Below are 27,843 nucleotides of genomic sequence, written 5' to 3'. Positions count from 1 at the left end.
GCCAAGAGACAGAGAGAAGGAAGCAAGAGATCCTTCAGAAAATGGAAGAACAACCTCGTGTTCTTCGGCCACCAATGGCCCCTCCCCACTGGCTTCAAGTTGCCCTCAATACTCATTTGGGATGAGAGGGCCATCAAGAGCTAGCCATGTCTTGCTTTGTCCACTTAGATTATAAATTAATTGGCTTATAAAATAAAGGACGTGTAAAGATGGCCTGAAGTACACTTTTTAAAGACTGGGAGGTAGGGTAGGGGTAAGAGGATGAGGGCTGAAAGAGGACAGAATTTTCAGATTTCACAATGTCCCCAAATCAAAACACATTAAGCCACAAGCTACCATATAAGTCATAGTTTGGCACAGTTGGTTGTCTCTCTGCTTGGGAACAGCAGAAATAGATGGAACTGGGGTATTTGAAATAAATGGATGGGGAGGAAAAGCAAGCTGGAGGCAAAGATGGTAGAGGCAGGGGTGGGAGTGCTGTGCACAGCACAGGACTGCTTCAAGTTCCTGGAGTCCCCCTCCATTCCTTAGCCGTGGGGGGTAGAGGGGAAAAGAGAGGAGAGAAGCTGTACCCAAAGCAAGGAGGAATTTTTGCCTTTGCCAAAAGGGGCAGAGATGAGGCCAGCAGCCACTTCTTGGCAAGGAGTCAGCCTCTCAAATGGAATTATCTTGCAAGTCAACGCTGTTGCTGCTGCCATGGTGCAAGGTAAAAATAAATGCACAAACCTGTGGGGAAGACCTGAAGACAAGGTTTCTTCCCTGGGTCTTCTGTTGTATATGCCTCTCTCAAACTCAGAGCTGGGTCCATTGTTGCCTTAGGGATCTCTGCAGGATGGCGCTCAGGTCACAGGCAAGGAAGGGGTAACAGTTCACTGAGCTTTGGGGAATGGGGCACATCCTTTTATGCCACAACATCAGAGAAAGTGTCTTTGGGAGGGTCGGGTCTGGGATGCCGTCCAGGTTCACACAAATGCAACTTCAGTCTCCAGAGGAAGATGTGTAACTAAAAGAGTATCTTCCTCTCCTGTTGCACTCCTACAGACAGCAACGCTCCAGGGCCTAGCTGACCCTCTTGGGCCAGCCACGAACCCACAAAGCGGGCTATATTACACTGCGCTTGTGCACTGCCACCAAAAAAGGGGGTGCTGATGGCTTTAGTCACATCGGTCTGAAGAAGTGCATGTGAATTGGAGCAAGAGAAAAAAATCTTGCAAGGTCCCAAGATTTGGCATTTTCCATCCAACACACTTTGATTGACAATAAAGAGCCCACAGTCCCAAGCTGGATCTTCCAGCTAATTCCATACATACGAAGCCTAGTTTGTGCCCCTTCCCCTCAAAGAGCACAATGGCTTGACATTCTTGAGTCCCTGGCTCCCTCTCCCACAGTTCAAACCCCAACAGCATTAAGCTGAAGAGCTCCAGTTAAAATAGTAGCAGCACAAGCTGCCTTCACCCTTCTGCAGAGTCCATCCTCTCCAAGGCAGCACCTCTGTGCCACACAGGGAAAAAAATACATCATCATTGTCCCAAGCCACAACCCAAAGGAAAAATGCTGGTTGGTTAAATACCAGTGATACATAACGTTGCATTCCCAGAGTCCATACAGGCCATGATGGGCAGGCAAGCAATCAGGGCGAGGCAGGTTGGCGGCTGTACTGCACACGGTAGCGGTTGACGGGCACCCCATGGATGCTGACAGTCTCACAGGTGGTCTTGCAGGGCACTAGGTCCTCATCCTCATCCCCCATCAGCCAATCCTGGACCAGCTCAGCTGCCTCTCGATTGACATGTCTACCCAGCCAGCGCCGGTGCCACTCCTCAAAACGCTGGTGGTGTCGTGGCAACACATCAGGTTGGGCCTGCAAGAAACAGACAGGAAGAAAGATTGCAAAATGAAATGGAGCCTCCCTCCTGCCAGGCTTCCAAGGCTCCTCCCATGACACACCAGCTTAGCTCGAGACAGCGCCCCCCGCCGGTACATGTAATCTTCGGCATTCATGATGAACAGCATCTTGTGAGTGTTCAGCTTGAACTTGCAGTCTACATTGCAGGCGCTCTCCACCCCAATCAGCTGCTTCCAGGAGCTTTTTGCCTTGTCACGTAATGCCTGGATCTGCTGGCACTGCCATCGCCGGAACTTTTTCAGGTTCCTGGAATGAAGAGGTGACAGACATCAGGCTGGAGCTCATGGGAGACAGACATACACCAGACTAGCCTCCTCTCAGATGCTTTCCTGCACAGTAGGTGTTTCAGAGGCAATTCTGACAAAACGCTGTCCAAGGGGAGCTATGCTTTCAAGTAAGAGAACTGCAGGGAGCCAGCTTTTGGGCTAAACCAAAATACCGAATGCCTTTATTCCTCTAAGGCAGTGTTTCTCCAACTGTGGGTCGGGACCCACGAGGTGGGTTGCGAGTCAATTTCACGTGGATCCCCATTCATTTCAATCTTTTATTTTTAATATATTAGACTTGATGCTATCATGGTATGTGACTGCATTTGGAGGAATGTTACAGACCTGTACTTTTAACAAGCTATTATGTATATTCTTTTAACAATGATAGTCAATGGGACTTACTCCTGGGTAAGTGTGGATAGGATTGCAGCCTAGGATGCAGTGGCGTAGCTAGGTCATTTGACATCCGGGGCCCATAAATTTTTGTCACCCCCATATGACTTGATTGATTGATTGATTGATTAAACAAACACATTTTTATACCACTTTTCTCTAAGGAGCTCAGGGTGGTGTGCATGGTTCCTCCCCTTATTTTGTCCCCCCAACAACCCTGTGAGATAGGTGAGACTAGAATAATGGTCATGACGAGAAATGAATAATAATAATGGCCAGAAAGTAAACACAGTGAATATCTTCCCACAAGCAATGGATGAAATTCTGCATCAAATGGTAAATAACATGATCGTATTATTGCTAAAAGCCACAATTTCCACAATTTTGGTCACTAGGATGTCACCCTCCCCCCAAGGATGTCTCATTGGTTTGTTTTGAGTTAAGGCAGTGGTTAACTTTTAGTACCAGGACCCACTTTTGAGAATGACAATCTATCCAGGACCCACCAGAAGTGATGTTATGGTTGGAAGTGACATCATCAAGCAAAATAAAATAAATAATTATAAATAATTAAATTAAAGAAAAACAAATAATTAAATAAGGGGAAGCTAGCCATTTCACCAAAGGAATTTTTTCTGTAACTTGTCTGCAATAACACCCCCCCCCCAAATAATCATTGATACTTTCAGCCCTCCCCAGTGCCCAGTTCAGTGTAAGTTCTCATATTTCAAGCATATCACTATCAGGACTCACCTAGCTTTGCAAGTCTAAAAACAAATAAAAATTTACCTTACAGTTCAAGCCTCTGTTTTATTCTTTTGGGGGGAGGTGGGTGCTGCCTTCTGGAGCACTGGTTTAGTTCCACTTTCATCAGATTGGGACCATGCAGCTACCCCTCTATTCCCCTTTGTCTGCCTTGACCAGGAGTCAAGGCACGTTTGCCTACTTGCGAGTAAACATGACCATATTGTGGTAAATATATGCACAGGCACTGGGCTTAGCCTTAGTATGTGGCAAGAGGCAGGTGTGCCTGCGCAGAGCACACTCTGCAAGCCTTGAGATATGCTGACACTATCTTTAAGCCCAGGACCAGTAAACAATAGGATGTTATGGAGAAGCGCTTCTTATCTATATATGTTGTGGTTAGCTAGAGAGCCAGCCGGTTGCTGCCAGTGTAATCTTAGTAACCTCCAGTAATTCTCTTGTATTGTACAGTATTGCTTCACATGTTTAAGAATGAATAAAAAGCTTGAGTCAGGCTGGCCGGGGGCGGACACTTTCTCTAAATCTCACTCTGTCTCGCTTCCGGCTCAGCTCTCTCTCTCTGCATTCTCAATCTGAAGCCATGCCTGCCGTCTCTTTCACTGCTCTCTGATGCCTTGCTGCTTTAGCTTTAGTCTCAGCTCTTTCAGTGCTCTTTGCACTCCCTCAGGCAACAAGGTTCTGAAGCCTTGTGTGCCTCCCAAAGCAGTATTGCACTGCTACACCATGTGGCTTACTTTTGCTTTCCATATGGCTCAATACATTAAAGAAACAAATAATTAAATAAAGGGAAGCTAGCCCTGTTTCACCAAATGAATTTTCTCTGTAGCCTGCCTGCAATAACACCCCCCCTCCACACACACACAAATATCAGTGAGATTTTCAGCTGTCCCCAGTGCCCACCTGACCAACTCAAGCCTGTTTTATTCTTTGGTGGGTGCTGCCTTCTGGAGCATTTGTTTAGCTCCACTGTCATCAGAATGGGACCATGCAGCCAACCTTGCATTCCCCTGTGCCTGATTTGACTAGCAGCCAAGGCACGTCTGCTTACTCGTGAGTAAATGTGACTGTGTTGCTTACTTTCGCTTTCCATAGTTCTCAATACATTCGCAGCTTTGAGGGAGGGACTTCCTTCTTGGGTGTTCTTTGGGGGCTGCAAACATTGGATAGGAACCATTCTGGTGTCCTTGGATTCCTCTCAGCCTGCCCTTTCCGACAGACTAAGGCATGGCTGCCTACTCATGAGTAAACACGCAATATGGCTCAGTTTCACTTTCCATAGGGCTCCATGCCTTTTTGGTTTTTGGGCCATAACTTTTGATGGAAAGGAGATATTGCACTCCGGTTTTTCCATTGCATTCTGCTGGAAATTCTGCATCCAGTGGTATATAGCATGATGGGGTTAGTCGTAACCTCCGCAATGTTAGCGATGTTGGGTCATTTGTGGTGTTACCCCCCCAGGGCTGGTACCCGGAGCAGACTGCTCCCCGCCCCTCGCTAGCTACGCCACTGCTAGGATGGTTAAAAATTGTCCTGCTTGAAGTGGGTCCCGGTGCTAAATGTATGAGAACCACTGCTCGAAGGTGTGCAGGGTGGCTCCCTGGCTTGTCTCCATTTCATCCTCACAACCAGGGTAGGATAAAAGGGTGAATGGTCCAAAGTCACCCAAGAAGTGTTCTCTAAAAAGGATAAAAATGCACCTGCCTGGAGAAGGGGGCATAACTAAAGGTAAATGATGGAAGAAGAAAACTCCCCCCTCTGCCCCCACCCAACTGCAGGGATTCTGAGTGGGCCATAGTAGCTCACCTTTGGAGAAAGACTGGTTTTAATAGGAAGCCTTCATTCTGGTTGCTTGGAGCTCCCTCCACTCCTACATACTGCTCCACATAATTTGCTAAGTGCTGAAGGAGACAGACAGATGGTCATTTGTTTTCCCTGTTATAAGGAGCTTGAGGCACAAACACCTGCCCTCCATCCCTCCTCATGAAATTCTTCCAACAAGCTAAGGAATGTGGGGTTGAGTCCTCCTCAATAAGGAAGGACAGTAAGATAATTACCTGGACCTCCATAGGGTCTTCAGTTTGGGTCTCTTCTGTGTCCAGCAGCTCAATGGTCATGATCACCTGGTCTTTCCTCTGAAGGAACATCACCTGCCGGGGGGAGGGGATGCAGGCAGTCATGCATATACACAGACAAAACGGAACCTTCAGAAGGCCACCTCCCCTAGCATGCTAGGCTCCCAACTGAAGGACAGAGACACCAGTCATCAGTATGGTCAACTCATATCCAAGTAGCCAGTTACATGTGGGCAACCAAAGCTGACTCCACTGGCTCAATGAGTGGAGAGATGCACACTGACAGCTGATGTGACTAAATGCCAAATAATACATTCTATTTAAACATGTGGTTATGAGATGTGCTTAAGACTGGAAATTTCACTGACAAAAGGCAGCTGAGGGCCCAATCCAACTTTCCAGCTCTAATGCAGCCCTGAGGTAATGGAAAGCAGTTGCAGACCTACCATTAGGTCCGATGGGGCAAAAACCCCAGGCGTGAGCCACTAGGACCCCACGGAAGCCTCTCTGAGGCTCCCGACGGGGGCGGAAACCATGCTTCTGGTTTTGCAGAAGCACAGTTTATAGCGTTGGGGAACCTCAGAAAGGCTACCTTGACACAGCCCTGGGTCACATGAGGCTCTGTGAGCCTCAGGTGAATACAGGGGCAGATTTTTGAACAGGGGTAGCGGCGATAGCCTGCGGGCGGGCGCCATCACAGACCTTTGCCCTGGGCGTGGGGCGATCCACTGCTGAAGGGAACAAACATTCCCTTATCTTGAGGAGGCCTCTGTGACTCCGCCCCCCACTGCAGGACGCAGTGTACACTCCATTGGCACAGCTGCATCAGTGTTGCAAAATTGGACAAGACTGGGCCCTGAGTGGGGCAGATCTGGATTGAGACCATAGCATGTAGAGAGAGACATAATACTATTTTCCATGCCATCTCCCCACTGAAAATTCACAACCCCCCCCCCCCCGGCCTTCAGACAGTTCAGGCAGGAGAGAGGTCGCTTTAAAAAGGATAACCCCAATCTACCTCCCTCCTGCCCCTATGGTTGATTTTTGCTGAAGAGAATATGGTGCCACCTAAACTGAACCTTTTAACCTGGCATTTAACCACAAGGTGTTCGGCCTGAAAAGGAGAGAGGGGAGAGGGATGACTTCTGCACCTTGAAGCAATTCTCATCTGCCATGCAGCGCTCAGCCTTCCACTGGTAGCTGGTCTCCTTGGCTGCCCGAACACACTGTGAGGATAGATTGCCTCCAGCCGCACCACACTTCCGCTCTCCAAGGTACAACTCTACAACCTTCAGGCAGACATCATCACTCACCAAATGATGCAACTGTCAATAGGGGGGGGGGGGGAGGTGTGCATTAGGAAAAAGAAGAGAAAAAAGAAAAAGACAGCATGCTTGGACATTAGTTACACACAAATACCTAATCAGCTTTTAATAGGAAGAGCCCTGATTAGTCACACCAAAGCTGGGTCCTATCTTGTCCAGCATCTTCCTGCAGTGTGGCCAACCAGAAGTCCTAAGCAAGGCATAAAAGCAAAGGCCTACTATACTCCACTGTTTGCCCACCAACAGTCAGTACTCAGGGACAGGCTGCTTGGGAACATAGAGATTCCATTAATCCAACTTACCTAATAGACCTCTCCTCCACAAACCTCTCTGGTCCTTGTAATAAGAACATAAGATCTGTGTTGGATCAGATCAAGATGGGACTGTTTAATCCAGCACCGTTTCCAGTAGTGGCCAGCCAAATGCCTCTAGACAGCCAGCGCATGAAGGCAACAACCGTCTCCACTCTTGCCCCCCCAATAGCACTTAGTACTGAGGGAGAAACTGCTTCTGGACCTGGAGCTTCCATATGGATCTTTTCTCTCTTTCCATCCTAAGGCCATGAAGTTATATACTCAGATCTCAGTCACACAAGCCTTTTCTCCCCCTGACCTGTACATGCATGAGACTAAGGCAACAATCCTAACCAATAGTCCAGTGCTGACCTAGCCACAATGCAGAGCCAAGGTAAGGTAACAAATATGCCTTTACCTTGAGGAGGCCCCCCTTGACTGCCTCCCACTGCAGGATGCAGTGCATGCCACATTGGCACAGCTATGTTAGTGCTGGAAAGTTCGTTAGGACTGTGCTCTAAGGCTCAAGCCCCTCTCCTGAAAGCTCCAAGTGGGTTCCCTACTTCCTTGGAACATTGTCCCTGGCCTCTCTACAGAGTAGGGCACCCTGTCTGCTAGCAGGGAGGGAGGATCTCATCTGGCGCACCATTTTCCAGTTTGGAAATTGGGCCCTGCAGTCTCTCACCTTAGCAGAGCTGCCATTACCTGCCGGACGATGTTCTGTACAAGCTTGTCCATGGTGAAGCCGATGTAGGCATGGATGGTGAACATCTCCCTCAGGGTGTCCTCATACTGGGTGGGGTCAATATTGCCATCCAACAGATTCCTCACCAGGTCTAGGAATGCTGGGTAATATTCCTCCAGCTCCACTTCACCTAGGTGGGAAAAACAAAATGAACACATACCTCTCACCTCAGAGAACCAGAGGGGGAAAAAACCCAGAACCACTCCCAGACATCTCCACAATGGAGCAAGGAAACAAGTGCCTAGGCGTTGTACACTGGGTTACAACTTGTCTGTGTGCTCCACAGGCCTGAGCAACATACCCCAGATAAGAGGAGATGAGTGTCCAAACACAGCCTGTCTCAAAGTCTTTTAAACTAGGATTCAAAGTCAACTTATATTTCCAACACACAGAAATGACCCAAAGGCTGATATCAGCAGTCTGCCCCTCCAACATACGCACTACCTTCCTTCAGAACTTGGCAACCAGATTAGATGGTCAAAGACACAGTGGCCTCTAGTGGCACTTGACATAACAAGTGGAATTGACATAACAGTGGAATTGACATAACAGCAGCTGAAAACAGGTAGGAGCACTTGGAGAATCCAATACCTTTGACATCTGCTTGTCCCCATGTCAAATTATTCTGAACTCTTCTCTATCTAGCATCTACCACATGCTTCTGTTTGTCCCATGTGCACCAAATAATGAAGTTCCACACACCCTGGTCTTTGATGGCATCAATAACTTAAAAAAAAGTTCCACACACCAAGGGAAGCCAGTTTCAAATCTCAATAACTCACTTCATACTTGATAGGACATCAAAACACGTTTTTGTACAGAGCTAAGTGGTGGAGCATACAGGAGGGAGTGCTTGCTTCAACATACATAAGTGCAGTGATGCACACTGGTAAAAAAAACAACACACCCCAATTTCACAAGCACACTGATGGGGTAGGAGCTGTCGAGGACAAATCAGGAAAGAGATTTTGGAGTTGTGATGGATAGCAATATGAAAATGTTGACCCAGGGTGCAGCAGTGGTGAAGAAGGCAAATTTCATGCCTAGGAACAAGACTGAGAATAAGACTGCTACTGTATTGCCTCTATACAGATCAATGGTGAGTCCACATTTGGTATAAGTTCGGGTCCAATCTTATACAGTGCATACCGGCTTTCCACCCTATGGCACATTCTTGCAAATGTGCCATAGGGCACATCTGCGGCCCTCAGCGTCGGTCCAGCACTAGTGCTAGCTTAGCACCTGCCGGTGCTGAGCTAGTGCTGGTGGACCACTGGCTGGTGGACTGTGGTTGCACAGACCGCCAGGCAGCAGAGAGGTAGGTGAGGGTGTGGGAGGAGGCAGGGAGGAGGCGTTTTGGGGTGGGAGGAGGGCAGGGAGGAGGTGTGCTGGGGGGAGTGAGTGGGAGGTGTGCTGGGGGGAGGAGGGAGGCAAGAGCTCCACTGGATCCTAATCCTCTGTGTCAGGCCACTGGTCTGAAACGGACGCTCTTGATTCTATGCCAACCCTTAAGTCACTGTAGAATCAAGTAGCCCCACTGCGGAGTTACTTGCCTTACCCAGGGGAAGGAGATGAAAATCCCCTTCTCCCAAGGAGCTGCCGGTGCTGCCTGGGTTCTGCTTAGGATGCAGCGGCAGCCATTTTCAGCACCGCTGCAGCCCCGTGTGCTGGGCAGCTCAGGATTGGGCTGTTATATAGTTCTGGCTGCCAAGCCTCAAGAAGGGTATGGCAGAGCTGGAAATAGTGTGAAAACAGGGCAACCAACAGACTAATCCTAACCAACTTTCCGGCACCAATGCAACTGCAATACAGCCTCAAGGTAAGAGACCAAAACATTCCCTTACCTTGAAGAAGCCTCTGTGACTGCCCTCCACACTGCAGGATGCAGAGTGCACCCTGTTAGCATGGCTGCATTGCTGCTGGAAAGTTAGTTAGGACTGGACTGCAGAATGACCAGAGGACTGGAGCAATTTCTTTACAAAGAGAAACAACTACATTTTGGCTTTTTAAATTAAAAGAAAAGGTAATTAAAGGGAGGACCCACAACTGAGACTTATAAAATTATGCACAGAGGAGAGAATGTGGATAAAAAGAGGTTTTTCTCCCTTTCTCATAAGACTAGAACCAGAGATTATCCAAATAAAGTTACTGGTAGGAGATTTAGGACAGATAAAACAGTGCATACTTCACCTAGTGCATTCTTAATCTGTGGAATTCATTGCCACAAGATGTGGTAATGGCAAATAGAATAGGTGGCTTTTAAAGAGAGATTGGACAAATTCACAAAGGACACATTTACCCATGCCTACAAGTAATGGTGGCTATGTGCTACCTCCAGATTCAATAGCTGTATGCCTCTGAATACCAGTCGCTGGGGAGTAACAGTGAGAGAGAAGCATGCCTTTCTCTCTTGCTTGTGGGCTTCTCAGAGGCAGCTGGTGGACCACTGTGAGAAACAGGATGCTGGACTAGATGGGCCTTTGGTCTGATCCAGCAGGGCTTTTCTTATGTTCTGTGATCCATCTATTTTCTCTGCAGTGCTAAGTCTGAAAATCTGAGGTTTTCCAAAAGGATATTGTATGTGTCAGATGCTGCTTTACACAGGTTACTGCAAAAAGCAGAAAAAAATGTGTAGCGATTTTTCCATTTAAAAAAAAAGAAAAGAAAACCAGGCTCGGGCTTTCCAAAGAGGCGATCCCTCATCCAGAAAGAGCCTAAATCAGGGGTGTCAAAACTCATTTCATATATACGTGATCATTGCAGCAAGAATGGTCTATGCCAGGTTATGGAAGAACTCAGAAATTCCTGGTGTAGGGATGTGGATTGAGAAACTGTACGAGATTGTCGAAATGGATGTGTTGACGGAAAGATTGAGGGATGGCGAGATGGAGAGAATACAGAGATTGTGGAACCCATTATATGAATGGTTAGATAAACGATTATGAAGTATTGATTGAAGAGATGATAATTATAGAAATAAGACAGTATTGGCTGCAGTTCTGTGATTCCCTAGTGTTTTTCCCTCTGTATTACCCTGAATATATGTATCTGTGATTTTCCCTGTACCCATGCTTTAAATCAAATAAAATATTAAAAAAAACCAAAAAACTCATTTCATATAGTGGGCCAAATAATATTAATGATGCCTGCTGAGGGCCAGAAGTTACATCACTAAGCAGGAAGTGATGTCATCAAGTAGAAAATGGCAAGAAATAAACACTTTGTTCTCAAAACAGAAACTCATTAACCCAATTATTACGGGGATCGCCTTCTCAGCAACATCGCTTCTGCTGAGGCATCACTTCACAGTTAGTAGCTGAGAGGTGCTCTGAGAAGTTACACCTCCGCAAAAGCGGCACTGCTGTAAGGATGGCCCACACGATAATTGGGCTCTCCCAGTACCTCGATAGCATCTCCCTCTTTCACTCCTGTTGGTCAACTCCTTGCCTTCTGAGGTTTCCTTCCAACTCTCCCCTTCAGAGACTCGACAGAAGCAGTATTACTGAAGGCTCTGGACAGGCCCAATTAGCACGAGGGCCAGATAAAGAGCATCTGGGAGCTGCATCAGGCCTGATGGCCTTATGTGGGACACCCATGCCTAGACCCTCCAAGATGCATTATGAAAAGAAACATCTAATTTCATTTATTCCTAAACATTCAAAATTTACTTCCAACCTCTTTTCAAATCAGATGTTTTCCTTTATAATTTTATAAAAGATACAACTAAATATGGCTAAAAAATCTGCATGCACTTTTGTGGAGCCTAATTTTTCATGAAACTCATCTCTTGGATTGTGTTAGTAGTTGTTGTCTTATTCATGTACTTGACTATGTTTGAATGGAAAACTCAATGAATGGAGAATTCTTTCTTTATTCCACCTACTCATTGCAGAACCTCTTTTCTTCAAAATAAAGAGTAACAGATAGCACAGGTAGCACTGACACCAAAGAGTTTTCTATCACCAGCACAGGATTTCTCTAGAACGCCTGAACTACAGATTCTCTTGATGTCCAATTCCAAAATTGTCTCTAAGTTTGCCATTTCATGATTTAGCAATGTTAATTGCAAAAGCAGTATCAATCAACACTCTCATTATTCTTGGAGACTAGACCTGGTTGGTCTAACCCTAGAAAAGCTCAGCCACCCACCACCTCCTCCTGCTTCAGTCTCCTTCTCTTGCTGCCTGAGTCTGCCAAGTGACTTTGGTGGCTCAGAACCCGGAAGTAATTGGCAGTGACATCATCACGTCACCACCAATTACTTCTGTGTCAGCACAGTAGCGGGTGATGCCAGGGTCTTGCAGCCCCTGTAGTATTAAAAATTGGACCACCCTGGCCTAGACAATCCAGAACCAAATTTTCTAAGTATCTTATTAAGGCTGCAATCCTAGACACCAGCAGTTCCAAAACTCTCAGGGAGAGTTTAGAACGCTGTAAGTGTACGCAGGGGCAGGGCAATGGCGGCAACACAACCACCTTGATCACTCTGCTGCTGAGGACAAAAGGGCTTTTTAAAAAATTACCTCAGGCAGTGCTTGCCCCCTGGAGGGTGCTGGGAGTCCATGGACCTCACTGCAGGGCTCCCCACACCTCAGAACAGCTTAAAAAAATGTATATATTCTTCCGGTTTCACGGTTGCAAACTGGAAGTGAGTCACTTTTTTCAGCTGTACAGAAATAAAAACCTGTAAAATTATTTAATTAAAAAGCCCTTCTGTCCCCGCTGGGTAGCACCAGCACCCCAACCCTTAAGGGGGCAGAGGCAGGGCTTCCTTGGCTGGGGTATCATGATACCTCAGTTTGGGAATCTCTGCTATACACACATACTAGTGTATATATATACTTACTAGAGTGAGAGAGAGAGTTTATAGACACACACACTAGCGTATATACAGTATACGGTACTAAACACTATTGAGCAAATACTAAGCAAATAACACTATTATTCTATTAAATCTTACTTCTGAGGAGTCATGGATAGGACTGTGCTGCAAGTTTCTTAAAATATTTATCCTCCACTTCATTCCTTGAGCCCTCTGAGTCTAGGATTATTCTTCTGCTCCTGGACTGATGGCAGTGTATGTAATTACCTTTTCCTGCTGCTCACCATTTTCCAGAAGTCTAAATGCTTTCCCCAGCTTTTCTCCTACTGCCTCTAAAGCACTGCATTGAACTTCCCTGGCTGCAGGCAAAACTTACTTGGTTGCTTCAGCCTCAGCTCCATGGCTGGGTCATTTGATCGCTCTTTCCTGCCCTCACAAAGGAGCTTCTCTCTCTCCTTCTCTGTCCGATATTCCAGAAGCTGCTTCTGCGCTTGGCGGTAAATCTTGAGCAGCCTTGAGCAGAGTGTCTGATGAAGGCGGAGGAAAAAGTACCAGTTGTTGTTGGCAAAGAAGAGTGTGTAAACATCATCAAGTGAACGGTGGGGTCCAGAAGGAGGTACCACGCTATCCAAACCCCCCTTATCCTTCAGGGGGCTGGTGGGTGGGACAGGAGGATTTCTTTTCCGCAGTTCATGGCCCTCTAAGGCAGGTGGCTTGTCTTCCATGGAGCTGGGTAGTGGGGTGGGCACATTCCTTTTCCGTAACTCATGCGCTTCCAGTGCTGGTGCCTTGTCCTCCATGGGACTGGGCGGAGGTCCTGCTGCAGTCCTTTTCCGCAGGTCACGTGTGTCCAGCACGGGAGCCTTTGGGCTTCCCTTCTCCTCATTTGGTGGCTCTTCAGGAACAGGATGCTCAGGCAGTTTGGAGAAGAACAGATCAGGGACAAAGTGATGGACAATCTGCTGGATGGTAGCTTGGTCTTCCTTCTGGATGGTGGGCTGCCGTTTGACGTAGTAGCTGATGAGGGAAGCTGCGTCATCCAAAATCTGCTTATCTTCATAGACAAAGATGAGGTGGGGCTCATTGGTGGTGCCCCTCCCCTCAGAGTGCTGCTCCTGGTGCTGAGGAGACAGAAAAAGACAAGTTTCAAATGAACCAACCCAAAACTTAGTCTCTTCCCAATAGCATCCTTGTCTGTATCAAGTGAGATTAAGTGGGTGGTGTCTAGGAAGAGGACAATCTCAGTGGTGGCCCCTAATGTGCAATGCACTAGCAGCATTTCTCAATACTGCTACTGTGACTTATCACTTGCTCCAACACTCTTCTTGGAAGCACCACCAAAAGTAACTGGCGATGATGTCATCACCATTTGCTTCTGGATTTGGAAACCACAATGGGAGTTTTCAACAGCGGTAAGAAACTCAGAACAGGCAGGATAGCTTTTCCAAGCACTTCAAAACCACGTGCTGGAGCTTTGCCCACTGGGCAGAGCCTCCAACTGCTACTGGAAGCTCCCGTCATGGTCTCACTGGTGGGTGGCGGGTGCTATGTGTACCACCCAACACCACTTGGAGTACCACGGGTTGAGAACCCTGCACTAAGGTTTTTGTCATTCTGAAAACAGGCTGAGAGCTTTGTAATTACCCAAGGTGTTTAGAGGCCACTTCTATTGCTGCTCGTGCTGGTCTTAAATAATCATCCAAAGCTTTTAAGTTCTTAAGAGAGTTCCTAATTATTTTAGTTAATATTACTGCTATTCAATTGCTGCTCTTCAAAGGTGGCTTTTATTCTTATGAGCTGTCAAATATTAACAGAAAAGCATGATAGAAACGCTGTAAATAACGGACAGTGAGATAATCAGGCTCCTGCCTGCTTCTATTTTGCCGCACAGGATAGGCTCTGGTCCTTACCTCGTCGTAGACACTCTCAATCTCATTGAGCAAGCTCTTGGAGCGCAGCGCCTTGGTATCATTCTGCTTGAAGTTCACAGCCTGGTGGTCAAGAGACTTCAGGTAGGCTTTCTCATACTGTTCTCGCCAGATCTTGTTGAAACCCTGCTGTGCCTCTCGCCACTCCTCCTCTTTGGCCTTCAGCCTGCAACAGAGTAGAGCACACTCAATGCAAATGTCAAACAAGCAAAAGCTGCATGAAAGCTGTGAAGGAACAAACATCTACAGAACAAGAGATCAGGAGCAAAACTCTGTGCTCCTTTAAAAACATCACCTGTCACTGGACAGTGTAAGACTAGGGTTACTGAAAAAGAAATTAACCATATCAGTTTTAGTCAATTGATTAACTAATTATCTGAATGGGGGTAAGCACAACAGTTCTGAAGCAAAAAAGCATGTACACACTTGTCATAGAAGGCGTCACCTTAGCATGCTAAGGTGACGCCTTCTATGACAAGTGTGTACATGCTTTTTTGCTTCAGAACTGTTGTGCTTACCCCCATTCAGATTGGAGAAGGATGAATGCCTTGCCTTGGGTTCAGACCACATGTGCAGTTGTTTCGCAGGAAAATACATTTATGGGTTTCAACTTACACAGGATTTGGGATGACATGTTCACTGTAATTCAGGTCTTTCTGTAAGGCAACCATGTGGGCTTTGCAACTATATGTTCAAAAATCCACACGGAAGGCTCCAAACTCAAGAAGGGAATGAGTGGGAAAGAGGCACTTGGATATAATGTCCATTACCACATGGGTTTTTGTACATTTGGTTTTGTACATTTGGCCTTTGAAAATTTTCTCGTGTGAGTAAGAGAAACAGAAGGAGGAACACATCTTCTAAAAAGTGCTTGCCATTTGCCATTATGTTCCTTTTAGGAACATAAAAGGCTATCATATTATGAGTTAGGCCACTGGTCCATCTAGTTTAGTATTGTTAGCATTGACCAGGAGTGGCTCTCCAGAGTTTCAGTCAGGAATCTTTTCTAACCTTCCTAGGAAATGCCAATAATTCAATTTGGATGTTTTGTTTGGAAAATAAGTGCTCTAGCACTGAACCACAGCCCATCTCCCAAACTTACTTTTGTAAATTCATTTACTAAGAACTTATTCTATTCTACTACTCTATTCTACTTATTCTATTCTATCTACTATTCACTTAATTTAACCAATTAAAATTTTTTAATCAATTAATCCAACCAATTAATTTATTAAATGTCACAGTTCTACATAAGACAATTTACTGTGTGACTGAACAGGATGAAGTCTTATTGTAAGCTGCCATCCACGCACCACAAAGCAGGGCAGAAGGGATAATGTTGCCCTGACGCAGCACATAATGCATAATCTAAATGGAGTACTACAAAGGCAAGTATAAGAACTGTAAGGAGCAGAGCAAACTGGAGTACTTAGATTTTTATGCGAGCAATACAGCATTGAGGGCTCTCAAGTTACCTTTTCAGGACAACAGGGACGGCAGTAATTGGATTCTTCTTCAAGCTCTCAATGATCTCTGGTGCTTTGTCACCGTAGATGCGGTAAATGGCCCGGCGCTGAATGACCTCTGAGGTGCCACCCAAACAATCATCCAATCGGAACTTGTCCTGGTCTTCCTGTGACATACGGGACAGCTTTTTCTGCACACTCTCCAGCACACGGATGGTGGCCAGGTTGGTCTCCAGAACAACATCCAGCTGTGAAAAGTGAGTCATGAAGTACTGGAGGAGAAGCTACCAAGGACTCCTAATCCCTTAAAGCTGATCTCAATTACTTAAACTGACCATAAACCCTTGGGACAGTCTGGCACATGACAAAACCATCTGTCCCAAACCCTAAGCAGCATCCCTCAAAGCCGAGATCCCCTTCATGGAGTATAGGAGACAGGAAAATGGAATTAATAATGTCTTCTCTGGGCTGAAAGCCAAGGGATGAAGATTAACATGAAACTGGAGAGTTGCACACAGAGGCAAGAGAAACATGGTGGCACCTAAGGGAACTGCTCAGCGTTTGCTCTCCTGGGATCACCTCCACACATCACACTTCCATTCCCAACCTAATAGGCACTCAAACAGCGGGGATGAGACACACCTCAAACCGTTCATCTTCACAACGATGTAGTTGCTCTTCGTAGGGAGTTTTTTTTGAACTGACAAAAGTAGAGTCTTCAGACCAGGATGGGAAGGAGACCCAAGTGTCATTCAGTACCTGCGGAGTTAAAACAAAACACCCCCAATACTCAGCCAGCAGGACCCCTGACATCCTCCTGTGACAAATATCAGATATGGAGCTTGGGCATTCTCCAAGGTGTTGACAGTTTGCCACCCATTTTCCAGCAATGAGCAGTGACAGCAAAGATGGTAGCCCACCTCCTTGCAAATGGCTGTCCTGCCACTGCACTTGGGTTGCTGGTAGGTCTTGGGAAGGGCTCGGTAGCTGGAGCCGATGCGCTTGCAGGAGGCGTAGTCAATCTCACGGCACATCCCATCCCCAGAGCGGTCACTCATTGGGGAGGCGAAGGAGAGTTCTTTGACCCCCAAGAAAGACTTGAACTGGGCAAAGAGTTCAGGGAATTTCCTTTTAAAAAATACAAAAAAACAGAGAAAACAGTATAGAGAAACAGAGATCAGTCCAGAAGGGCACATACATCTGACAACCACCCTTGCTCCTGAGACTGACTAAACTTTGGGAGACAACATTCTACTTTGCCTGGTTACTTGCCAAAATTCATCCCCCAGCTGTCTTCTGTTTATGATGGAATCCAAGCTTCTGTGGGTCTGCCAGCTACTGAGGTCCCCTGGCACAGTCTCTCCAGATTCCACTTCAGCACAAGTGACTAGCTCTAACATTCATAAAATTTTTGGTGCCACGCTATGCGCCGCATATGCGACCCTCAGTCTTGAGTCAGGTCAATTTAGACTGGAGACCTTGGGTTGGCTAAGGGTTTTCAGATTTTGGTTGCGAGTGCACTTCCAGATGGATCAGGCTAGCCTACTCTGGAGTCTCCTGTCGGTACTTTCTCTAGGGCTAGCCCTATTTAATAAGAAGATATATTCTATGGGGCTTACACTTGACTTGATTAGGTTTGATGCCTTTAGATCAGGCTTTTAGAACCCTGAAAGTAAGGCTTTTTGATATAGAGCAGGGGTGCCCAAACCCCGGCCCTGGGGCCACTTCCGGCCCTCGAGGCCTCTCAATGTGGTCCTCAGGGAGCCCCCAGTCTCCAATGAGCCTATGGCCCTCCAGAGATTTGTTGGAGCCCACACTGGCCCGACGCAACTGCTCTCAGTGTGAGGGCGATTGTTTGACCTCTCACATGAGCTGTGGGATGAGGGCTCTCTCCACTGCTTGTTGTTTCACTTCTGTGATGCAGTAGCAGCAGCAAAGGAAAAGCCAGCCTTGCTTTGTGCAAGGCCTTTATAGGCCTTAAGATATTGTAAGACCTTCATTCATTCATATAAATTCATCTTTAATATATTCATTTATGTAAACTTATGCAAAGTTATTAAAATTTTAAATGTAAATTAATTATTCCCCCCCCCGGCCCCCAACACAGTGTCAGAGAGACGATGTGGCCCTGCTGCCAAAAACTTTGGATACCCCTGATACAGAACAGCAAGATCTGTAAGGTAATGCTTCTAAGGTTTGCTCCCCACTTTATTTTCAGCTTCTGATCATGTCTGGCAGGAGACCTGAGTACCTATATCTTTTGGAATGTCCCCAGGAGCGAAGGGCTTTTACCCTTGCAAGGTGTAATTTCAGCCCCTTGGAACTGTGGTTCAGCAGATTCAGAGGGTTACCAGCTGAGGAGACTCTGCTCATGTAGGTTGCAGGGTGTGGAAGCACAGTACCATATGTTATTCTATTGCCCATTTATTAGGACTTACGGTCATGCTATCTAACCCCAATCATGGCCACTTGCTCAAGCTGGAATGACCAGGACAAACCTTGTTAAATTGTTTCTTATTGATTGATTGATTAATTGATTGATTGATTGTATCTGTATCCCCATCTTCCTCCCAAAGGGACCCAAGGTGACTTATGCTCCTCCCTTAATTGGCTGTAGGACCACCAGCCCCTGCTCCTGACTTGGGAGATTAGGGTGCTCTCAGTACTGTGAGACAGACTTTCTCCCCTGTCCTGGAGCCCAGAAAGAGATCTGAATTGACTCGCATCTCATCTAACCGAGTACATCCTCCAACTATCTCAAGAGAAACCTTAACATTTGCAAATCTTAGGGAAAAAATAAACCTGACAGGCATGCATAGAGGGAGCAGGAACTGAAAATTCTCTTACCCCAGAAAGGGCGTGACCAGCTGGAGAAGTTCAGAGCCTGACACCAGCTCTTGATTGAAGAGGGCAATGCAGCGGAGGAAGTTCTCATATACCTCCTGACTCTTCAGGACACGGCGTACCTGCCAAACAATGACCAGAGAAGGAAGTGATTATGGAGTCACCTTGCCATAATGTACTGTTGTCTCTTGCAGCAGTTGAGCTACTCAAACCTAGTGACTCAGGCAGGAACAGGGTAGCCAAACAGAAAAGCAAAGCAAAACAGCAGCAACCTCCAATCCAATCAGCCTGCTGAATCCCCAACCAGGGCTGGTTGCTAACAGATTAAATATCTTTCCCCGTCTTGATGCCCAGAATTCTTTTATCTGAAGATTTAAGGGGCAGAACTCAGGTCAACATGTCATGGAAATGTATTTCCACTAGCTATGATTCCTCTCCCACCCATGCTCCCATGCTAGATGACAAACCTTATCAAAGAAGGAAAATTCCTGCAAGGTCCCATATTTGCCCACTGTTGCGATCGAGAGGTCCTTGGTTCCTCGTAGTTTCATCTTTTTCTGTTGGGAGAGGGGTAGTTGTGAGCATGTCAGCCTTTTAAATTACACTTCTAGCTGACCTGAACTAAGCTTTATAGTATCATGAATCTCAAGCTGCAAACTGAGCAGATAATATGCAAACTCTCCCCCATACTTGAGAGGGCAAAAGTAGCTCCCTACAATGCTGTACAATCTGGGGTGGAGATGCAGAGAGATTTTCTGAAGTGCTCATGAGAATGTTGTGTGTCCCTTTAGATATGTGAGCAAGGTCTGTAGTTCCTGGACCACTTGTCAAAGGGACAAGGAATGGAGAAAAAGATTGTCCAGATAAGAATGCATGTGCACACCTGGACATCTCAGGTGTGCCATGAGTGCTTGGTGAACACCAATGGTTGCAGGGGACAGGCCAAAGGACAGGGCACTGTATTGACAACATCTGTTTACATATGTGAAGTGAAAAACTTGCTGCGCATCAGATGGATCAAGATATGGAGATAAAATTCCATTAAATATAAGGATGCGAGGACTGGGGGGGTGGCCAGGATGCTGAGCTTGTGCCCTTGCTTTCTTTCAATGTTTTGGTAGATGTCTTAGGCAAGCTTTCTAGCATTTATTGTATAATCAAGGCCAACTTCAGCAATCTTATCCATGAGGTTGGTTTTCAAGTCATGGGGCAGGAAATGGACTTTGGGGAAGCCAGTCATCCTTTAGTGGAGGCTGCATCATTTGACAGAGATTGTGAGACCTGGAAATCTATTTATTTTCAGTACTTCTATCCATCCTTTCTCCCCAAAGGGTCCTAAAGCGGAATCTGTCTGGCTGCAACTAAGAAAGCTAAAGTGTCACATTATCTTGTTCCTTTTAAGTAAAAAACCCCAAACACCCCTATCATCCAACCACATCTAAAACTAGAGTGGGAGGAAGAAAGTCAGTGCAAAAAAGAAAAAGGATAGGCCAAGCTGGAAGAAATTCAATTCAACTCTGCCAAGGTCCTGTTGCTTGGATTGAGCCATGACTGAAACCGGGAGAAGCCATCCTTGCAGGAGGTGGGAGAAGATTCTAATCACATGGCTCTGTCTCCAAGAGGTGCGGGGAGCAACCTATGCAAGGACACCCTCCTCCATTGCTTAAGAACCCCCATCTATGCTACCCTGAGTTCCATGGTCGAAGAAAGCCAAGTTAAAAAAGTAAAATAAATAAGTATAGTTCAGCTACCTTGGCTGGGCCAGGAACAGGTCGAAGCAACAACGGCCTGGAGCGTTTCTTGCTGTGTTCCAGGTGCTTCTCGTGTTCCATTTTGGGGATGCTGTTTGTGTCACATGGTCCATTTCCTGTGAACTAAGGTGGAGAGCAGGAAGAATAAGCTCAGGCTTCTGATACAAAGCCCCAATGAAGGTACAAAACAAATGGCTTCCCATAAGCAAAGGGAAGAATAGTTCACGTTAGTCACAGATTTGGAATTTGTGGTCCTAGCTTTTTTCCTACCCCCAGTCTTGGGGTTCCTATGCAAAAGAGCTGTCCCACACTTGCCCAAGTTAGTAAACATTCGGCAAGCACAATGGAATCTCCATATGACTGTTGCAGAATTTTCTGCAATGCACAGAAACAGCGCAATTTCTGAATGTGTGCCAAGCTCTTTCCAGAGTTATTGTCTGACCTCATACTTTGTGAAAATACAAACAAAATCTCTCTATTTTAAGAACACAGCCTGCACCAAAAACAAGCCAGTTCTTTTCCATACAACTTGATATGCAGGCTGCAGCAAGAAAACCCTCCCCTCCCCTCCCCTGCATTCTCCAACCCAGGGGTGTCCAAACTTTTTGGCAGGAGGGCCACATCATCTCTCTAACACTATGTCGGGGACCAGGGAAAAAAAGAATTAATTTACATTTCAAATTTGTATAAATTTACATAAATGAATATATTAGAGATGAAACTTATATGAATGAATGAAGGTCTTGCAATAGCTCAAGACCTATAAAAGGCCCTGCACAAAGCAAGGCCAGTCTTTCCTTTGCTGCCACTGCTGCATCACAGATGTGAAACAGCAAGCAGTGGAGGGAGCCCTTGTCCCACAGCTCATGTGAGAGGTCGAACAGTTGGCCGTCACGCTGAGAGCAGTTGCATCAGGCTAGTATGGGAAAGTCTCCAGAGGGCCTCAGGCTCACTGGAGACTGGGGCCTCCCTGAGGGCCGGATTGGGAGCTCTCGATGGCTGGAAGTGGCCCCAGGGCCGGGGTTTGGGCACCCGTGCTCCAACCCATCAATCTTTAGAGCCAACCATGTTGGACAGCAGAAACATACCAAAGATCTCTTTGCTTCAGGAAGGAACTGTCCAAACTCAGAGAGCAGATCCTCCTGGCCCCGAAACAGATTTGCTACCTCTGTGAAGACTTCTTCTTCTGACATGCCTCGAAATGGACGGCCTTTGGTACTCAGCTGCTCCTTCTAAAAAAGTTGAGATGTTTCATGGACAGTGCTAGCTTACAGCAAAAACCAGACCTACAACCAGATACCAGACCTATCCCACCTACAAACAGCACAAGAGCCAATTTAGTATGGTCTTTATAGTTGTCATGCTCCCATGGCATTGGAATCTGCATGGCTAAGAGGACAGTTTTGCTGCCAAAACTCTCAGTGGTTAGAAGAACCATAGCCACCTTGAGGGGGATACGGAGAAGGTGAAACTGGCTCTCTCAATTATTGCCACTGGCAACAGTTTACATAAAACAAGACCAACACTTTGCATGTCATTCCCTCTGATTCTGTAGAATCTCCCTTATTTTCAATTGCCTGGGTTTGACTCTCCTCTTTGGACAGGGGTCCATCCAAACACCAAGGAATATTTAAGTTATAGTCAAAGCCAAGTCAAGGTATATACTCTGATAAGTAAGTAAGAGGTAGTGAGAACTTTCTCCAATCTCTTCCAAGAGAGCAAATCTATCTGTAGCTATTACTTATGATGGTTACAATAATACTTTTAGTAACGCCACTTCTTTTAACACTGTTTTGTTATAGCACTCTTCACTCAGGGTTGATTGATAACTTTTGCAGCCAATGAGAGCTGTGCATTATAACCAATCAGTGCCAGTTTCATAAGAACATAAGAACATGCCCCACTGGATCGGCCATAGGCCCATCTAGTCCAGCTTCCTGTATCTCACAACGGCCCCACCAAATGCCCCAGGGAGCACACCTGATAAATGCCCCAGGAAGCACACCTGATAAATGCCCCAGGGAGCACACCTTTCCTGCTTTATTGTCAATGACATCTTCTATGGCTCTGTTTCAGACAGTGCTTGGCTTTCCAGGAATGTAAAGCTTCCATTATTGGAGGTTTTACTGTATATGAAACTCCATGTTTAGAGGAAATATATCTCAAAATACCACTTGTGAAGGAAGAGACAGGCAGCAGAGGGCTCTTTTATGACTTGCTTGCGGGCATCCTGGAGGCATCTGGCTGACCACCACTGGATACAGGATGCTGGACTAGGAGAAACTCTGCCTAGATCCAGCAGGGTTCTTTTGACATTTGAGTAAACATGCATAGGATTTACCTGATATGTATGAAGGATCTCCAAGAAGGACCGGTAGATTTCTGGATGGTCAAGAAATCGAGTCTTGATCTTGTTCACATAACTGATGGCATTGTTGAACTCAACAGAGTCTGATTCCAGTGGCATCTGCAGCTTGTCATCCTTGCAGGGCAGCTGCTGCCGGAAGTCCTCTGGACAATCACCATGATTGTGCACGTTCTCCTGGCAATAGTGGAGCATCAGGCCACTGCCAGAAAGGGGGCTCTGAACTGGCTCTAGGGACACCTAGAAGAAATGAAGGCAGGTAAATCAGGAATTGTTTAAGGTAGAACGGTTCCTACAGTCCCTATGAATAAGTCCCATGGTAACTTCAGGCATACAGTCTTCATCAGCTCACTTCTGCCATTGCTTATCACTGTTAAGCAACAACATGAATCTTTGTTCTTGCTTTCTACGCACTTAATAAATAATACCCATAATGATGATGATGACTGTTATCAAGATGAATGGAAAGATCAGGTGTAAACATGAATAAAAAATGTAATTAAATCTACTCAAACCTGGCCAGCCAGAGGTGACTGTATGCTTAGCTTCCCATTCTTTGGAATCTCAATTCGGTAACCCAAAGGCAGGAAAGCGTTGAAACCAACAATGAGGTCCGGATGTTCATGGAACAGCTGAGAAACACGGCGGATGACACCAGGGGTGTCAATGCTGCAACCAAAAAGAGACTGATAAGAGCAAGAAAGCACGGATTCTAACCTCAGATGGCAGCCCAAAGGAATCAAGCATGTCAGTAGTGGGCGGGGGGGGGGGGGAGACAGCTGAAATCAGCAGAGTGGGCACAGAGAAGCCCTGCAGGCCAAGGGCATTGAATCACTTGCACGGTATCCAGAAAGGGCTAGTGCCACTTCTTTGCAACTTGGCTGGGCAAAGACCCCAAAAGAATCTTGTTCTAATTTAAAAATATAAATTGGCACCTTAATTTTTGTAAGAGCAAATTCTCTCCTGATGGAGTGGAGAAAAGCAGGATATAAATATTTTTATATAAATAAATAAAGTGGCTAGAAATATTAAAAACAAAAAAGAATAAACACAATAACAGCACTTCAAAGCAATACAAGAGAATATTTCCCAAGTCTTGCTTTCTCTCTCTCCTGCCTGAGATCTGCCAAGAGGCTCCCTTTTTTGGGAGGGGGGAGGGAGAGAATAGGATGCTGGATTCAACTTGGTTCATGTTACCTCTGGCTCTTGAACTCTTTCATGATTTCCAGGAAACCGTTGTAGGTGGCAGGGTCACTGCCAAAGCGAATCTTCACCTGGTCCAGGTAGGAGAGGGCATCTTCTACCTACAGAAAACCATAAAGAAATATGGGGGGAGCAGGGACTATCAAAAGCAGTCCCCATATCTGTCTTCCCTAGAGCAATATTCCTCACCCCCACTAAGGAAGTTTATGGTAACTAAGAGCCCAATCCTATGAATGACCACTCAGACATAAGCTTTTTATTGTCAATTGGGTTGATTCCCAAGTAGGTGTGGACAGGACTGCAGCCTAAGAGGATCCCTATTTTCTTTCTTAGAACTTGGCCCAAGCTTGAATCAAACCAGTCCATTTCAGTCAGTAAAGTGCTGCTACTAACCTCACTATGAGATGTGACCCAAACTGCTTGTATACACATATAAGTATTTCAACTGTGCAGAAAACTCTGTGCTTTGACATATCATGAGGAGATGCCACAGAGGACTCCCTTTTCTACTAAACTCAATCTTGGAGCCGTCATCTAGATACATAGATTCATACCGCCAATGGCCACTCTGGAACTCACTTGTAGTGCTTCTTTATAAACCTAGTGCAAGTCCTGACAGCATGCATCAAGATCCTTTCCAATCACCTAGGCTGGGAAACAATGGAATCTGAGGTTATGTAAACCCTCCACTGGGACCACTGGTTACCAGTCCAATAGCCTCAATATATCAGCTTACTGAACCCCAGCAAAGTCCAACCAAAGTGCTTCAATTTACAAAGGACAGCAACCATGTCTGTCTGACTGTAATAAAGCAAAACAGAGAATCTGGCAGCTGCTTGAAGACCTAGTTGTAAACCTAGACACATTTTCCTGGAAGTAAGGACCGCTGAACACTTCCAGTAAAAATGCCTAAGATTGCACTTCACATTTATTGTGGCATAAACTTCCACGGGCCATATGTATGGAGTGTTATCCATGAAAAGGGCTCTAGTCCCTAGAAGCTGATCTGATGCCATGATACATAGGTTAGTATTTAACCTATGGACAACCTTCAGTGGTTGTCCTCTTACCTAGAACCCTCTTGCTCCACCTACTTCAGGTCATTGCCTACCCAGCACTGAGAACTCAGCATCCTCCACCACATACTGTGGTGAGAAGAGCTATGTTCCTTTGCCTGGGGTGGAGAAACCAGAGAGGACAGCTTCTCTGACTGAATGCATGTAGGAGACATAACCAATCACATTCAGTTTGGGGTGCAAAGTTGAGAAGCCTCAACTGCTAAAGAAAGGGGGTGCCACCCATTCACCCCTCTATGTTACAAGAGGCAAAAACAGTCTGGTGGGAATCAGCAGTATGTCAGAGATAGCCCTATATGTAAGATAGGCTCTACTGAAAGAAGCTTAATGTACATTAGTTATTCCTATACATGTTCAATGAGGCCCCCAAGCAGGTAGCCTGGCAGGTACCTTTTTTGCTACCTTTTTTCCTTGTACCCATCAATTTGGGTGATGAATGGGTAAGTGGGAACTGCATTAAGCTGCAAGGGCAGGGCCTGGAGCAAAGGTGTCTATTCTGAATAACTTAACTTGAAATTAACCCAAGTCTGGCTGGACATGTACCGCATCTGATAAGAGAGGTCGGGCACCATGACCATATCTTCCTTCCTCCACCTCTCTTCAGGACAGGTAACACAGTTTGTGGTCTAAATAGTGTCTGGATGGAGGCAGAGTAGTTGGCAGGGTAGAGAGAATATGAGTGTATACTGCTCCTTCCCCACCCACAAATGGGGCTATGGCTGGAGGCAAAAAAACCCAGAGAGGAAACACTACAGATGTGTGCCACTTAACAACTGTTCTCTGATCCCCACTGTTATGCAATTAGGTCATTAAGTGAGCATTCAGTCCAAACTATTGCCTTTGTTGTGTAAACAGAGAATAACTGGCTGAACAAGAGATAGGTTGCCTCTCTGTATTAAAAGCCTCACTGGGTGCAATTCTAACCCCTTATGTTAGTGCTTTCCAGCACTGACATAAGAGCAATGCAGCTCCAAGGTAAGGGAACAAACATTCCCTTACTTTGAGGAGGCCTCCCTGAGTGACACCCAACTGCAGGATGCAGCACATGTCCCATTGGCACCACTATGCCAGTGCTGGAAAGCACTGACATAAGGAGTTAGGATTGCGCTCTCTGTTGAGTAAACAGACATTCTGCTGCAGGCTATGGGAGACTATGTTCCTTAGACATTCTGCTGCAGGCTATGGGAGACAATTGCCTCTTTAAGAGCATCTTTATAGTGCTTTGACTACCTTCATATATGTGGTCAGTCCTTAAGCAAATGGTTGCTAAGTGGCACACGCCTGTACAATGTAAAGACATCCCCCCATACACACTCATACGTAGGAACTTAGACTGCAGATTCCATTTGCTGTTACAGTTGGGGCAAGACACATGATAAAAAGAACAATTCCTGGTGCCACATATATAGTCTTCAACTTCAAATTAACTACAGTAATCAGAATAACTGCAACCCACATATTCCTTTGCTTAGCACACTCACAGCTGACAAGTTGTTTAATACGTTCTGAAATTCTAAGGTGCAGGTTCCTGACCCAAAGATGCTTAAAATTCAAGAGGGGGAGAAGGGAACAAGAGAAGACTACGGAGAGAGTTGGAAGCAGGATTAGTTGTCTCTGATGCAGATTAAGGATGCAATCCTAAACATGCACACTGACGAAAAGGGAACAGGAAAGCAATCCAACATACACTTAAGCAAATAAATTTCACTGAGCATAAGAAGACAAACAGCCCAATCCTGTCCACATTTTCCTGGGAGTAAGCCCCATTGACTTTAATGAGACTTTATTGAGACTTACTTCTGAGCAGACATGCATAGGATTGGGCTGTAACTTTTGAGTAATCATGAACCGTACTGGGCGTACAACTGTACATACATTAATCTGGGATCACGCACCATTAGATGCATCAGGATCTCTGAGCACAGCTACAATCCTGTGCATGCCTACTAGGAGGCAGGTCCCCTTCTTTACCTGCAAGCCAGGAAAGGTGCACTAAGGTTGCAATCTTATGCACACTTTCCTGGGAGTAAGCCCCATTGACTATCATGGAACTTACTTCTGAGTAGACATGCACAGGCTTGTGCACTAAGGTTGCAATCTTATGCACACTGTCCTGGGAGTAAGCCCCATTGATTCTTATGGGAATTACTTCTGAGTAGACATGAAGAGGATTGGGCTCCAATCCGGTCCACACTTTCCTGGGAGTAAGCCCATTGACTACAATGGGACTTACTTCTGAGTAGACATGCATAGGATGGGGCTCTAAATGCGCGCGCACCGTGATGGGGGGGAGGGAGCTGGTCTGGCAGACTGTCTGAAGGGGGATCATGCAGCGGAAGTGGGGAGGGTCCTCCATCTATGGGGTGTCCATTCAGGCAGCCCCAGCCACGCCCCGGCGTGGACCCCAAATATTTGGGGAAGGGGGCGGGGTTAAAGGTCACCGAGTGGGGCGGGGCTACCCCAGGGGCACCGTTTTTCCTGCCCTCCTCCCTCCTCTGCTCAGACTTACGTGGACCGGGAGCTTCTCGGGCGCCGCCCCTCCGCCGCCGCCTCCCCCCGTCCGGCCCCCCAGCCTAGGACCGCTGCCCCCCCGGCCTCCCCCTCCGCCCCCCGCCGCCAT

The 27,843-nt window shown here is 46.3% G+C and overlaps 1 protein-coding gene across 2 annotated transcripts; it reads right to left on the bottom strand.

Moving 5' to 3' along the window:
* Positions 1-545: 545 nt before the first annotated feature.
* SIN3B (SIN3 transcription regulator family member B) lies at positions 546-27,843 on the bottom strand. 2 transcript variants are annotated; one of them, XM_066635844.1, is made up of 19 exons: positions 27,733-27,843; positions 24,142-24,248; positions 23,460-23,613; positions 22,921-23,184; positions 21,668-21,811; positions 20,580-20,702; positions 19,296-19,385; positions 18,832-18,950; positions 16,905-17,112; positions 16,627-16,743; positions 15,994-16,232; positions 14,501-14,684; positions 12,967-13,711; positions 7,729-7,898; positions 6,557-6,730; positions 5,388-5,480; positions 5,137-5,231; positions 1,948-2,152; positions 546-1,861 (listed from the first exon to the last, which is right to left on the bottom strand). In XM_066635844.1, the coding sequence occupies exons 1-19, from the start codon at positions 27,841-27,843 to the stop codon at positions 1,631-1,633; spliced, it is 3,573 nt and encodes a 1,190-aa protein (XP_066491941.1). In that variant the 3' UTR covers positions 546-1,630. The 2 variants fall into 2 exon arrangements, with proteins under 2 accessions (XP_066491941.1, XP_066491942.1); XM_066635845.1 differs by lacking the exon at positions 27,733-27,843 and having other exon boundaries at positions 6,557-6,694; positions 24,142-24,242.

The sequence above is a fragment of the Tiliqua scincoides genome, chromosome 8 (genome assembly GCF_035046505.1).
Source record: "Tiliqua scincoides isolate rTilSci1 chromosome 8, rTilSci1.hap2, whole genome shotgun sequence".
Taxonomy (NCBI): domain Eukaryota; kingdom Metazoa; phylum Chordata; class Lepidosauria; order Squamata; family Scincidae; genus Tiliqua; species Tiliqua scincoides.
Note: the sequence above shows the minus strand (reverse complement) of the source record. Positions and strands in the feature narration are given on the sequence as shown.